This window comes from Hippopotamus amphibius, chromosome 2 (genome assembly GCF_030028045.1).
Source record: "Hippopotamus amphibius kiboko isolate mHipAmp2 chromosome 2, mHipAmp2.hap2, whole genome shotgun sequence".
NCBI lineage: Eukaryota > Metazoa > Chordata > Mammalia > Artiodactyla > Hippopotamidae > Hippopotamus > Hippopotamus amphibius.
This window is the reverse complement of record NC_080187.1, coordinates 178,948,297-178,961,695: the sequence shown is the minus strand read 5'-3', so window position 1 is coordinate 178,961,695 and position 13,399 is coordinate 178,948,297. Positions and strand designations below refer to the sequence as shown.

General features: G+C 35.3%; 1 protein-coding gene across 4 annotated transcripts in view; it reads left to right on the top strand.

The window, feature by feature from the left end:
- Positions 1-13,399, top strand: part of AQR (aquarius intron-binding spliceosomal factor) — a 102,863-nt gene that overhangs the window by 53,062 nt on the left and 36,402 nt on the right. For all 4 annotated transcript variants that reach the window (XM_057721511.1, XM_057721512.1, XM_057721510.1 and 1 more), the window contains 6 exons: positions 413-582; positions 4,192-4,433; positions 6,757-6,903; positions 7,677-7,746; positions 9,984-10,094; positions 12,365-12,474. In XM_057721511.1, the coding sequence (XP_057577494.1) occupies positions 413-582; positions 4,192-4,433; positions 6,757-6,903; positions 7,677-7,746; positions 9,984-10,094; positions 12,365-12,474 (850 nt within the window). The remainder of the gene's footprint in view (positions 1-412; positions 583-4,191; positions 4,434-6,756; positions 6,904-7,676; positions 7,747-9,983; positions 10,095-12,364; positions 12,475-13,399) is intronic.

Genomic DNA, 13,399 nt, shown 5'->3' with positions numbered 1-13,399 from the left:
TGTTACACTAGTGATGTTAGGTATGGAATATGGAAGGATGAAAAGAGTTATCAGCAGAGTACTTACTATATGTAAGGCAGTAGGAGGAGCTATGAGTGACACAGGTAAAGTTCTTTGACTTCTAAGTCTCCTATTCTAGTTGAGGGCATACACAAATAATTGCAATTCATGGCATTGCACCATAAACATCACATGACTATTCTGGGAAGAAATAGAGACAATTAGAGAAAAGAGAAAATATTTTCAGCTTGGAACTCGAAATGGATGAGTAGAAGGCATTCTAGTTGGGGGAATGACTGCAGTTACGTCTGGACACTTTATTCCTCATTTCTAGAAAAGGAATACTGCTAACTTACCATGATATTTGAAAAGTGTATATTTCATTTAACAAACTTTAAAAAACAATGTCTAGGACCTGAACCCAGACCCAATCTTAGAGGAGAATCAAGGACATTTAGAGTGTTTTTGGATCCAAACCAGTATCAACAAGATATGACCAATACGATACAAAATGGAGCAGAAGATGTGTATGAAACTTTCAATATAATAATGAGGAGAAAACCAAAGGAAAATAACTTTAAGGTAATTTGGGGGCTATATAAAAGTACTATTTTGTAATTTGAATAACTTTTAAAACATAAATACATAGATACTAGGTAAAAAAATTTGTTAAAATAATGATCACTGCTTTTGTTTAGATTCCAGATTTCTTAAATTCTTAACATATAGATTAAATATAAAAACCTAAGTTTATTTGCTAAATCTTATTTCATCTTTTGATGAGTTTAGAAATTTAAAATATAAATTAATCCAGGTATTATTTTAAAAATCAGCCTCCTTCCTTGCTTTCTGTATGATAGGTGCTGAGTTTATGCCTCAGATTTGAAGAAAATGGCATGTTTGTTTGCTGAGACTTCTTTTTTAAATCAAGTGTAGCTGTATTTTCAAATTACTTGGAGAATACAGATGTGGAACCTTGGGGTTCTAAATTACTCTATGATATTTTGTATTTATACTTTACTCATTAGTGGGAAAAGGGAAATTTGTGGGCTAGAGAGTTTTACCTTTATAAAAACTTTATGGAAAGAAGGATTTTCAGTAAGGAAGAATTTGGAATTCTTACTTGAAACTATATTATAAAACTTAAACATTGAGCAATTCTAACATATGATAACACTAACTTTTGCACAAATGCCTTTCTTTTCTCTCTCCCCCAAAACAGTGCTTCTTATACATTCACTTTATTACGTTTTTTTAAAAAAAGAGAACTTCATATACAAAGGAATTTATTTTCCATCTCACACTCCATATCCAAGCCATCAGTCCGTCTAATTAGCTCACCACCTCCACTGATGCCACGTGCAAGACACCTTCATCTCTCACAACCCTGTTTACATTCTTGACTGCTCCTCCCCTTACATTATTCTCCACATAGTGACTGAATGTGAATTATACCATGGTACCCCTGTTCACAGTCTTTAATGGTCTCCCATCGCAGTAGAAAGTTATTACCATAATCCAAAGGCCCTTTAATTATCTGCCCTCTGGCTGCCTCTCCAACATCATTTTCTAACACTTTTTTTCTTATTCACGTCATGCCAGTCACACCAACCTTTTTGCTCCTCTTTAATAATCCAAGCCTTTGATTATGGTTTTTCCGCTACCTAGACAGTGTTCTCCCAGTTATCTACATGGTTAGTTCTTTCACTTTACATGGGCAGCTCTGTTTAAATGTCACCTCCTAAGAGAAGTCTTCGCTGACAACCTAATCTAAAATAGTATCTCCCTTTCTCATCATTCCTTATCCAGTTATCTTTCTTTTCCCTCACAGCTTTTATTATACCTGGTCATTATATATTGTTATTTATCTGACTTTAGAAGGACTTTATATTATTTCTTTAGCATTAGAATGCAAACTTATGTAGGCAGGGCCTGTTTTGTCTGTCTCTCTTTTTCTCTCGGTTATGAGTGAATTTCAGTTAGTTTACTAGAAGAAAAATAGTTCCTTTCTTATATTCATTTTTCACCATTTTATTTATTTTTTATTTTTATTTTTTAAATTAATTAATGTATTTATTGGCTGAGTTGGGTCTTCATTGCTGCACTCAGGCTTTCTCTAGTTGTGGAGAATGGGGGCTACTCTTCATTGTGGTGCGAGGACTTCTCATTGCATTGACTTCTCTTGTGGCTCTAGGCGCGAGGGCTCAGTAGTTGCAGCACGTGGGCTCAAGAGTTGTGGCTCGTGGGCTCCAGAGTACAGGCTCCATAGTTATGGTGCATGGGCTTAGCTGCTCCATGGCATGTGGGCTTTTCCCAGAGCAGGGCTTGAACCTTGTCCCCTGCATTGGCAGGCAGATTCTTAACCACTGCACCACCAGGGAAGTCCTCACCATTTTATTTAATGTCTGTTGTGTGTCTAGTATAGAGCTAATAAAGATGAGTAAGACACAGTTTATACCTTTAGGGATGTTAGACTACTAATAAGGGAAATTAGAAATATAAACAGCTATTGTGAAAATTAGAAGGTACCAAAGTCATAAGAAGGATGCATGGAAGTTCAAAAGAGGCATTTAGTTTCTGATCCAAGAAAAAGAGGGAATGATTGACTTGTCTGTGTTGGGAAAAGGAAGAAGGCTCTTTTGGTATCTTTTTTTCATAGCTGGGCAACATCCCTCATCAGTTTCCTTCTCTCTTTCAGTGTCCTGTCCTAACCTGGATACTTTACTTCTTGCCTAAGTAGTTGCACTAAATATTAGCTTCCTCTGTCTCTACCCTTATTCTCCTCATAGTCAGTCACCTGTTTTACATTCACTTCCACTGATCATTTCACTCTGCTTCTCAAAACATTTCTGTGACTATCCATTAATGATGAAATAAAGCTTTTCTACAAATCTTTTACTTGAGCTAAATTGAAATGCCACTTTACTCCTCAAAACTTTTCCTTAATGTTAAAATCTCCTCTACATCCATTTCTCACCCACTTTTAACTGTTTTCCTATTGTGTTTTGTAATATTATTTACTGTTTGCCACTTTCTGCTGCTTTGTGTCATTGTGAAAGACATGATCTATTGTCTTTTATGATATATTATAATGTATTACGTCCAGTAGGGACATTATATCTCCCTATTAGAATTGTAATTACCTTGGGGTAGAACCCTCATCTGGGGGCTCCATTATGTGAACATACTCATAATGACCGTTATGTGAACATACTCATTTATCTGTCCATTTACCCATCCCATATTTAAGCTGTTCTAGATCCCTGCTCTCGTTCGAAATTGTATTCTGATGGGGATTAGACAAATGATAAACAGGTAACTAATTCTCTTATGAATAAGAGAATTTTAGGCAGAGGTAAGTGTGAGAAAATAAAACAAGGGAATATAAGTGTGATTAACATACACTATCCTGTTATTATCTTGTTAGATGTATAGCATTTATGATATAAAAATGTCTCGTTTGGTTATTTTATTCTTTGAAATTAATAGAGTAACCTTCTGATTTCCTTATGTAGCATAGATTACTTTGTTGAAATAATTATTGGAAAGTCTTAGCTTTTAGTAATTACTTTTGGCAATGTATATATTAACTACTGTAATGACCGTTTATTGTGGTCCTAATTCTTTCATTCTGAAATTTTGACATTTCATTTTTATCATTGTTCATTTTATTTTTTATTTCATATTCCTAGCAACACTAATTTTAGTGTTTCTAAATTGTGGTGTGTTTCGTAATTGAGGCATACATTAATGTGCTTCTGGTTGTATGTGGTCTTAGCGTTGAGAAACTATGGGATATAAAGAGGAGAAAATTCCAGTAATTTTTAAGAGGAAGCATATTTTTAAGGGTCTGTTCTGTAATGTTTTCTTGCTATTGTGTAGACCTGATCAGATTTTCATCCTGCTCAACGGAAGTCAAGTGGTAAACTCATCTATGACATTCTGTGTAAACGAACTCCTAATGGATAAACTGTTCTTGCTAAGTTTGGTCTTTTGTTTAACTCATTGTATGGTATCAGCTGAAAATATAGCTGTTGATTCAGTCTAGCCAAGCACCTGTCAGCAGAAAATAGCTTCTTGCCCTGAAACACTTGGGAATTCTGGTTAGTGCAGCCACCTCTGCATTCCATTGAAGTGCAAATGTTTGAGATGTCTTCTTCACAAAATCTGTTTTTGTCCTCTTACTGACAGGCTGTGCTGGAGACTATTCGGAACCTGATGAATACCGATTGTGTGGTACCTGACTGGCTGCATGACATCATTTTAGGTTATGGGGATCCGAGTAGTGCACATTATTCTAAAATGCCCAATCAGATCGCCACCCTTGATTTCAATGATACATTTCTCTCCATTGACCATTTAAAAACCAGCTTTCCTGGTCATAATGTTAAAGTAACTGTGGATGACCGAGCTCTACAGATACCCCCTTTCAGGTAAAGTCAAAATTGGATATACTCCTTTTAAGCTTTCTGTTGTCAGTCTAAGGCAACCAGGACTGTAGCTAAAGTAAGTTTTGAGTATCATATCTGGATTATGTTTGGGTAGTCTTTACATTCACCATGTAATTACTGGGGTAAATATTTTATTTGACTCTATTTCTAATTCTTTGTGTAGTAGCTATTTTAAGACCACAGTAGAAGTAGCCTCATGTCTTACAAGGGTTCAATAAATACTTTTTGTCTGAAGAGTACTATATAAATATAGTTGTAGCATTTGACTGAAGAAGTATGTCCTAATTAGTACACATAGCCATGTGATTTTGAACTTTGTTTTAGGAAAAAATTCTTTTTTTCTTTTAACCCTGCTTGCTTTCACAAATTTTAAATATTCATAATGTAGTTATACTATACAAAGTTAAAGGAACTTTGGTCTAATTTGAATAGAAAAAGAACAAAGTACCTGAAGTGCTGATTGCTTCATGAATTCCATCATGTGGATTAGTGGCAAAGCACTAAGTATACATTGGTGGTAGCAAAGGACTTAATTACCTTCTTAGTTGCAAATTAGAACATACAGCTTTTAATTAACTATTAAATATAATAATTCTACATATTAGAAACATGTATGCTTTGTAACTCCCAAACATAGTCTTCCTCCATACTTTCCTAATCTTGTTAATGACAAAATCATCTTGAAATCTCAACATTATTTGTTGATGTTTCTATTCCCTTAACTCCTGCTGTGTTACAGATTCTGCCTTAAGGATACATTTTTTTTTTTCGTATGTCACTCCTGACTGCTACCTCTCTAAACCCTCAATACCTTCAGTCTTTTTAAAATAATGAATTAATTAATTGGCTGAGTTGGGTCTTTGTTGCTGTGCGTGGGCTTCCTCTAGTTGCGGCAGGCAGGGGCTACTCTTAGTTGTGGTGTGTGGGCTTCTCTTGTTGCAGAGCATGGGCACTAGGTGTGTGGGCTTCAGTAGTTGCAGCATATGGGCTCAATAGTTGTGGCTCGCGGGCTCTAGAGCACAGGCTCAGTAGTTGTGGCACATGGGCTTAGTTGCTCCACGGCATGTGGGATCTTCCTGGAGCAGGGATCAAACCCGTGTCCCCTGCATTGGCAGGCAGATTCTTAACCACTGCGCCACTAGGGAAGTCCCGACACCTTCAGCCTTTGTAATGGCAATGTCTTTTCTCCCTCTGTCTCCTCACTTGAACCTATTACATATCTTACTGCTAGAGTCATTCCATTGTCTAATTAAAAAATTTTATTTTTCCTGTTGGTTATCAAAATAAGGGCTGACCTTTTAGCTTCTTTGGGTCTTGGCTTTTTTTTTTTTTTTGGTATTATCTGGTTTTTTCAGAATGTGAACAAAGACTGGAAAAGTACAGATAGAGAATTAATTCTTTAGTTTAATTTTAGGGTCTTCATTGACTTCCCCAGGTGCCTATGGGGAGTTGCCTCCTGAGGTATCTCTGACCCCAGGCTAAGAACTTCTGCCTTAAAAGCTTGGTATTCCAAAGGTGTCATAACAAGGCTCCAGCCTTTCTCTCTAGCCTTATTTTCTCTACTGTATCCTACACTTCAGCAGAACTGGCTGCTTCTTTCTTCCTGGAATGTCTTGAAATTCATTTTAGATGGCACCTTTCCCATAAAGTCTTTTCTGATTAAGTGAAGGACAATGTGTAAGCACTTTACAGTTAGTGTGCTGTAAGTATATAAATTTTCTTGTGTAAACATTATGCCAAGTGAAAGAAGCCAGACAGAAGAAAACAAATATTGTATGATTCCATTTACATGGAATGTCCAGAATAGGCCGATATAAAGACGGAAAGTAGACTGATTGCCAGAGGCTGGGTTATGTTGGAATACAGAGTGACTACTTAGGCATGGGGTTTCCTTTGGAGTGATGAAAATATTCTGGCGTTAGAGAGTAGTGATGACTATACAACATTGTGAATGTACTAAAACCCATTGAATTGAACCTTTAAATGGTGAATTTTATGTTATGTGAATATTACCTCAATTTAAAAACTAGTTAATTATTTCCCCTAAGAAAACAAATATATAAATAAATGTTTCTTCTTTGATTCTCCCTTAATCAGATGACTTCTTTCTTAATCTAAACACCCTTAACCACATTTTAGTGCTTTTACATCTACTTTTTTCAAAATTCATATGCAGATAGCAAGTTCCATTAAGCTATAAATGTTTCTTACTCATCTGATTATTCTCTGTACAATGTCATGCACACGATAGGTGCTTGGTAAATTATTGTTGATTGTAAAAATAAACAAGGTTTTGGTATTGTAGGATAACTTTTCCAGTAAGAAGTGGAAAGGGGAAGAAAAGGAAAGATGCAGACGGGGAGGATGAAGACACTGAGGAGGGGAAAACCTTAATTGTTGAACCTCATGTTATACCTAATAGAGGTCCTTATCCTTACAACCAGCCCAAAAGGTAATTTCACTATCTCTGCTAATTGTAATAATGAATAATAGTTTGCTATTTCAAGTGGATTAGTAATATTTAAAAATTTTTATGATTCTTTAAAAATTATTTACAAACTTCTGTTTCTGGACCCTCTTTACTTCTCCTCTGTTAGTTGACTGAATAGGTGAGACATTTTTGGCCATTCTGTAGTAATATTTCAAAAAGAAACATTTTCAGGTACTATGAGAAATATTAGCAGTCTGCCTTAATGTGAGCACGAGGTTCTTATGTCATGACCATGTGTTGCATTTAGCAGCTCCCCTTGGGCTTGTGTGCCATGGCTAATAAAGTGGCATTGTATTTGGTATTAGATTGGGAACTAGAACTTTGACACTCCTGATAAGATCTGAGCTAGCTAAACATATTGAAAAATAATTGTAGTCTTTTCTTTCCACAAAATTCATTCAGTTTTAGTTGGTCTGTGGAGGGACGGAGGTAAAGAGAGTCATTCAGAGGAGATTGGGTCAGTCAAGTGAGATGTAAAGTTCTTGAGATCTGCTGTGCAACACTGTGCTTATAGGTAACGATGCTGTGCTGTACATTTAAAGTTTGGTAAAAGGGTATATCTTATTTTATGTACTTTTTAGTGCACACACACCCACAGAAAGGTCTGGGATGGGAGGAAGAAGAAATTGGGAAACCAGGGGCAAATTTCTGACTTCTGGCTGCTGTTGTCAAAATTCTTACTCATGTCATCCATCTTTATTTTTAACCAACTTCTTATCAACTCTTATTTGCAGGAATACAATTCAGTTCACTCATACACAGATAGAGGCCATCCGTGCTGGAATGCAGCCTGGGCTAACTATGGTAAGAGAATTACTGTGCTACAAGTTCTTAAATGGATTCAGACTAGAAGCAAGCATCAGATTTTCAGAGTATATTCTGTTTTAAGCACAGAAACCCAGCTGAATTAAGTGTTTATAAGTAATTGTGGCATCTTATGTATATGCACGCTACTCATTTCAGTGTTCATCAGTAAGGTTTTATCAGAACCTAGCTATGTGCATTTGTTTATGTATTGTCTATAGCCATTTTTGTGCTACCACAGCAGAGTTTAAATACTTGCAGCAGAGCTTGTATGGGCCACAAAGAGTAAAATGTTTACTTGCTGGCCCTTTACAGAAAAAGTCTGTTGATACTGATTTAGAAGTGTGTTTAATTTCCAAGTATTTGAAGATTTTCCTTTTGTCTCCCAGTTACAGATTTCTGGTCTAAGTCTGTTATGCTCAGAGAACATACTTGCTATGATTTCAGTTTTTTTTAATTTATTAAGATTTGTTTTATGGCCCAGGACATGATCTATTGGTGAATATTCCATGTACACTTGAAAAGAATGTGTGTTCTGTTGTCTTGGGTGAAGTGTCCTATTTATGTCAATGAGATCCATTTGGCTGATGCTATTCAGTACTTCTCTATCCTTGCTGGTATTCCACCTACTGTTTCTGTTGATGACTGAAAGGAGGAGTATTGAAGACTCCAACTGTAATTGTGAATTTGTTTCTCCTTTCACTTCTGTCAGTTCTTGCTTCCTGTATTTTAAAGCTTTATGGATATGTACATACACTTTCAGGGTTGTTGTGTCTTTTTGGTGAATTGATGCTTTTGTCATGTATGATGTCTGTCTTCATCACTGGTAATTTTCTTTGCTGTAAAGTCTACTTTGATATTAATATAGCCACCACAGCTTTCTTTTGATTAGTGTCTACATGATATATTTTTTTCCCATCATTTTACTTTTAACCTACCTATTATATTTGAAGTGAGTTTCTTGTAGACATAGTTGGGGCATGTTGTGTTTTTTTTTCTCCATTCTGACAAGTCTCTGCTTTTAATTGGTGTGTCAGTCCATTTACATTGAATGTACTTATTGATGTGTTTGGATTTGGGCCTACCATCTTAATATTTGTTTTATGTTCCCTTTTTTGTGTATTCCTGTTTGCTTTGTGAGTTATTTGGATAGTTTTTAGTGTTTCATTTTTATCTACTTTGTTCTTTCATTATATCTCTTGTATAGTTTTTTCTTAATGGCTGCTCTAGAGAATTACAATATACATACCTTTTCACAGCCTACTTAGAATATTTTGTCTGTTAAATTGATTGGCGGATTCTTGCTTCCATATAGGTCCCTTTACCTTCCCCTTTTATGTTGTTGTAGTTGTCATATATTTTACCTGTAAATACATTGAAAATATCATCAGGCAATATTAGAATTTATTCTTGCAGGCATCAAACATATTTTAAAGAACTCCAGAGGAGAAGAATAGTCTGTTATATTTACCATTTATCCTTTATTCCTGATATCTCAGGTATCCTCTTGTGTCACTTCCTTTGTCTGAAGAATTTCTTTTACCAATTTTGGGAGCAGATCAGCTAGCAATAAATTACCTTTATTTTGCTTCATATGAGAATGTCTCTAATTCATCTTCAGTATTTAAAGATATTTTCACTGGACATAAAATTTTGCATTGATGGTTTTTTCCGTTCAGCACTTTAAAAATGTTATTTCACTTCCTTCTGGCTTCCATGGTTCTGAGGTGAAGTCCACAGTCATTTGAAATATCTTTTTGCTATATGTACTGTAATTTTTTCCTTGTCTTTAGATTCCAGCCATTTAATTATTATGGGTCTGGCCTTAGATTTCTTTGGGATTATTCTGTATGTGGTTCAAAGAGCTTCTTGAATCTGTCGATTTATGTTCTTTGGCCAGATTAGGGCAACTTCAGCCATTATTTCTTTAAATACTTTTTCTACACCATGTACTTTCCCTCTTTCTAGGACTTGAAGGATATGTTAAACCTTTTAATATTGCCCCATAGATTCACGAGACTGTGTTTATTTATTTATTTTTAATCTTTTTTTCTGCTTGTTATTCAGGTTGGGTGTTTTCTATTGATTTGTCTTCAAGTTCACTAACTCTGTCTTGTCCATTCTGCATTGAACTTATCCAGCAAATTTTTAAATCTATTTTGTCTTTCAGTTTTAAAATTTCCATTTTCTAACAAATGATGACTTAGTGGTTTGTTGTGTGTTCAACTGCTTTTTAGGTTGTGGGCCCACCAGGTACAGGAAAAACAGATGTGGCAGTCCAAATCATATCCAACATCTACCACAATTTTCCAGAGCAGAGGACTCTGATTGTTACTCATTCCAATCAGGTAAGAGAGAGAGCGCGCATGCACACGCACATGCCTGCACGCACACTGTATGAAGTAGACGTGTGTGTATGGAGTGGGAGATGCATGAAAGCACAATGGAGATTTCTGCTTGTATGATACCTGATTATGGGCATACAGAATACCAGGAAAAGCTGACGAGCATAGTGTTTGTCATTGAGTTAATCTTGGATTGTCACTTGGATTATCATGACCAGACCGTATTGAGAAAAATATGAAAGCAATCTTCTATTTCTAATGGAGGCAGTCCAGATGTGGAAAAGCTGAGAAGAATATTTGGGTATGTGGTAATTGCCCTTTTCTCCTGTCATCCAGGCTAAGCTAGACCTTTTACTTTGAGATCAAAGCATTACCCCATACTAGTAGTAGTTTTCTCCTAGTAGAATGGATATTCCTAAAAGACTAACTCTAGATCCTGTTAATACTGGGTTGAATTTTAAATTCTTATAAAGTATACATATGAATATATACATTACATGGAAGGACTATTTTAGGTTGCACGTCCAATATATAAGGCATTTATAAATAACTAAAACGAGCAAAACAAACTCATTTCTTCTAAATAATGGATGAAAAATTATCTTTACATCTGTATGTGTGCTGAAGTAATTATTCTGAAGCTGTCACTATCATAGAAATGAGAAAGAACAAGTAATATTTATTAACTTTTATGTAAAATGTGACAGGCATCTCTCAGAACATTTTCTGAAACATGTTATGAAACTTGCATGGTAGTTTAAACCTCCAAAGGTACTTGTTTTCTCAATACATATTAAAAATAGTGATTTCAATTGACCAGTTCTTTAAAAAAGTTGGTCTGCAAAGAAGCAGTGGGTTTTTAAAATGCTAAATGTTATTTATTCTGTTATTCACCAACTTTTACTCTCAGGATTTATAAATTAATACTATCTAATTCATTCACTTATCTTTTTATTTCTTTAAATTTTATAAGTAACTGGCATGGTGTACTAAAATTGTGCACAGGAGAGGGTTGACTAAGACTTTATCTTGATTAAAGAAATGAACTGTGTGAAGACTGTTTTCTTCTATTTAATAAAATTTAGTCTGTAGTAATTTTACCTACTTGCAAATTCTTAGAATGAATAAGGAATTGTGTTGTTTTAACATATTTCTTAGTAAATTTTGTCATAACTTGATAATGACTTTGTATAGCATCCTCTACTTATGATTGTCTTGTGTAACACAATTATAGAGAAGGTTATTTTGCAAAAATAGCCAAAGACTTCTTTGATCCTTTGATAATCACACCATCCTCTTTAATGCAAATTGTTGATTTTTCACAGCTGTTTTGTTTATTACATTTCAAGTTTTAGATGGAGAATATCAGGAGTTTAGATCGTGTGAATTTTTTTCCTAAAAATTTATGTTTATCTCATCAATTTCTGAGCCCTAACTGCTAGAATTTTGATACAGAGGATATCTGTATACGTTATATAGCCTGGATGTTTACAAGACTGAATGTTGACTTCATGGGCAGGGTTAAACTAACGGTAAATGAGTAGAAATGTTTGAGTGGGGACTAATTTTTAAATGTCATCTTTATTAATATATCTTCCTACATAATGAAACTTTTGCCTTTCTGTGAAACCTTGTAACTGCAGATGTTCAGATAGTAAATACTAGGATTTCAAGGAGCCCCAATATGAACATTTCATTGGTAAATGGCTTTCATCAGAACAGTTTGCGATGAGTGCTCTACTTATTATTGAATAGAGAGCTAATTTAGACTTAGCCTAAGGTTTGCATGATGCACTTTACCTTTCCTTTCTGTGAGCCTCTTGAAGTATTCTACCCACACAGCTCCTGAGAGGCCTTCTCCAACCACAAAAACTTTTTGCTTTTCTGCAGTTCATGGAAATTTTGTTGAGTAAAATGAAACTTGACGTGATTAGTAATTATTTTAGTAATTTTAATACTTGAGGGAAGTACAAACTGAGCCAAAGCCTTCTCTTTTCAAAAATTATCAGAGATGTAATGGACAGATGGTTTTTATGGTTTCCAGTTATTCATTTGACCAAGTATACATATGTAGCAATATCAGAAATCAGTAAAAATACTATTTTGTTTAAATTATAAATGGCCTAATATGTTTCCGTCTGTGTTTTGACTTTGATTCTTCTCTGACTGGGCAATGCTCATTCTTTTCTGTCCTTCTGATTGTTAGTTTTTGTTACTTTTAAAGGAGCCTACTGATCCTTTAAAGCTCTCCATCATTCTTTTTTTTTCTCCAGGCCTTGAACCAGTTGTTTGAGAAAATCATGGCTTTAGACATTGACGAGCGCCACCTCCTGCGTCTTGGTCATGGAGAAGAAGAGCTGGAGACGGAGAAAGATTTCAGCAGGTGAGCAAATGGGTATGAGTTTTGAAATAGTATACAAAGAATTTTTTAAAATTAATTTATTTATTTTGGCTGTGTTGGGTCTTCATTGCAGCGCATGGGCTTTCTCTCTAGTTGCCTTAAGCGGGGGCTAGACTTCGTTGTGGTGCATGGGCTTCTCTTTGCAGTGGTTTCTCTTGTTGCGGAGCATGGGCTGTAGACATGCAGGCTTCAGTAGTTGTGGCACGTGGGCTCAGTAGTTGTGGCATGCGGGCTCAGTAGTTGTGGCACACAGGCTTAGTTGCTCCATGGGATCTTCCCGGACCAGGAATCGAACCTGTGTCCCCTGCATTGGCAGGTGGGTTCTTAATCACTGCTCCACCAGGGAAATCCTACAAAGAATTTTTAACCTTCTCCTCTTTTTTTCTTTTAATAAAGAACAGGAGAAGAGAGCAATGAATAATCCAACTGAATTCTGAAAGATTCTAGCGTAACCTACTTAGGCTATACTAGGTTGACCCCAAAGTGTGGTCACAATCTCCCTCTGCTCCAGTTTTGCATGTTTATGCCATTTTTTCCTCAAACATACAGTTATTTCACTGAAGAGAGTTATCTTGTTCATCTTTTTTAAATTGCAGATTTCTATTTGCTTTCTGTTTATTGAAATAATTTTTAATGTTGCCAAACCCAAACTGTACAACTTTACACATTTCCTTTTCACATTTCATCTAGACATTTAATTTGCATATATTTTAGGCACCAATTAGGTGGATTCATTTAATGAAATGCAGTTGGAGATTAATGATAGCATAAGCTTTGGAGTTGTAAGTATTATTTCAGGAACTTATTGCCAATTTAGCTGGACTTTATATTTAATATTGCATATTGTAAAGTGACTAAAATTTTACAGTTCAGATTTCTTCTGTTAGTATTTTGGGTTTTTTCCTTC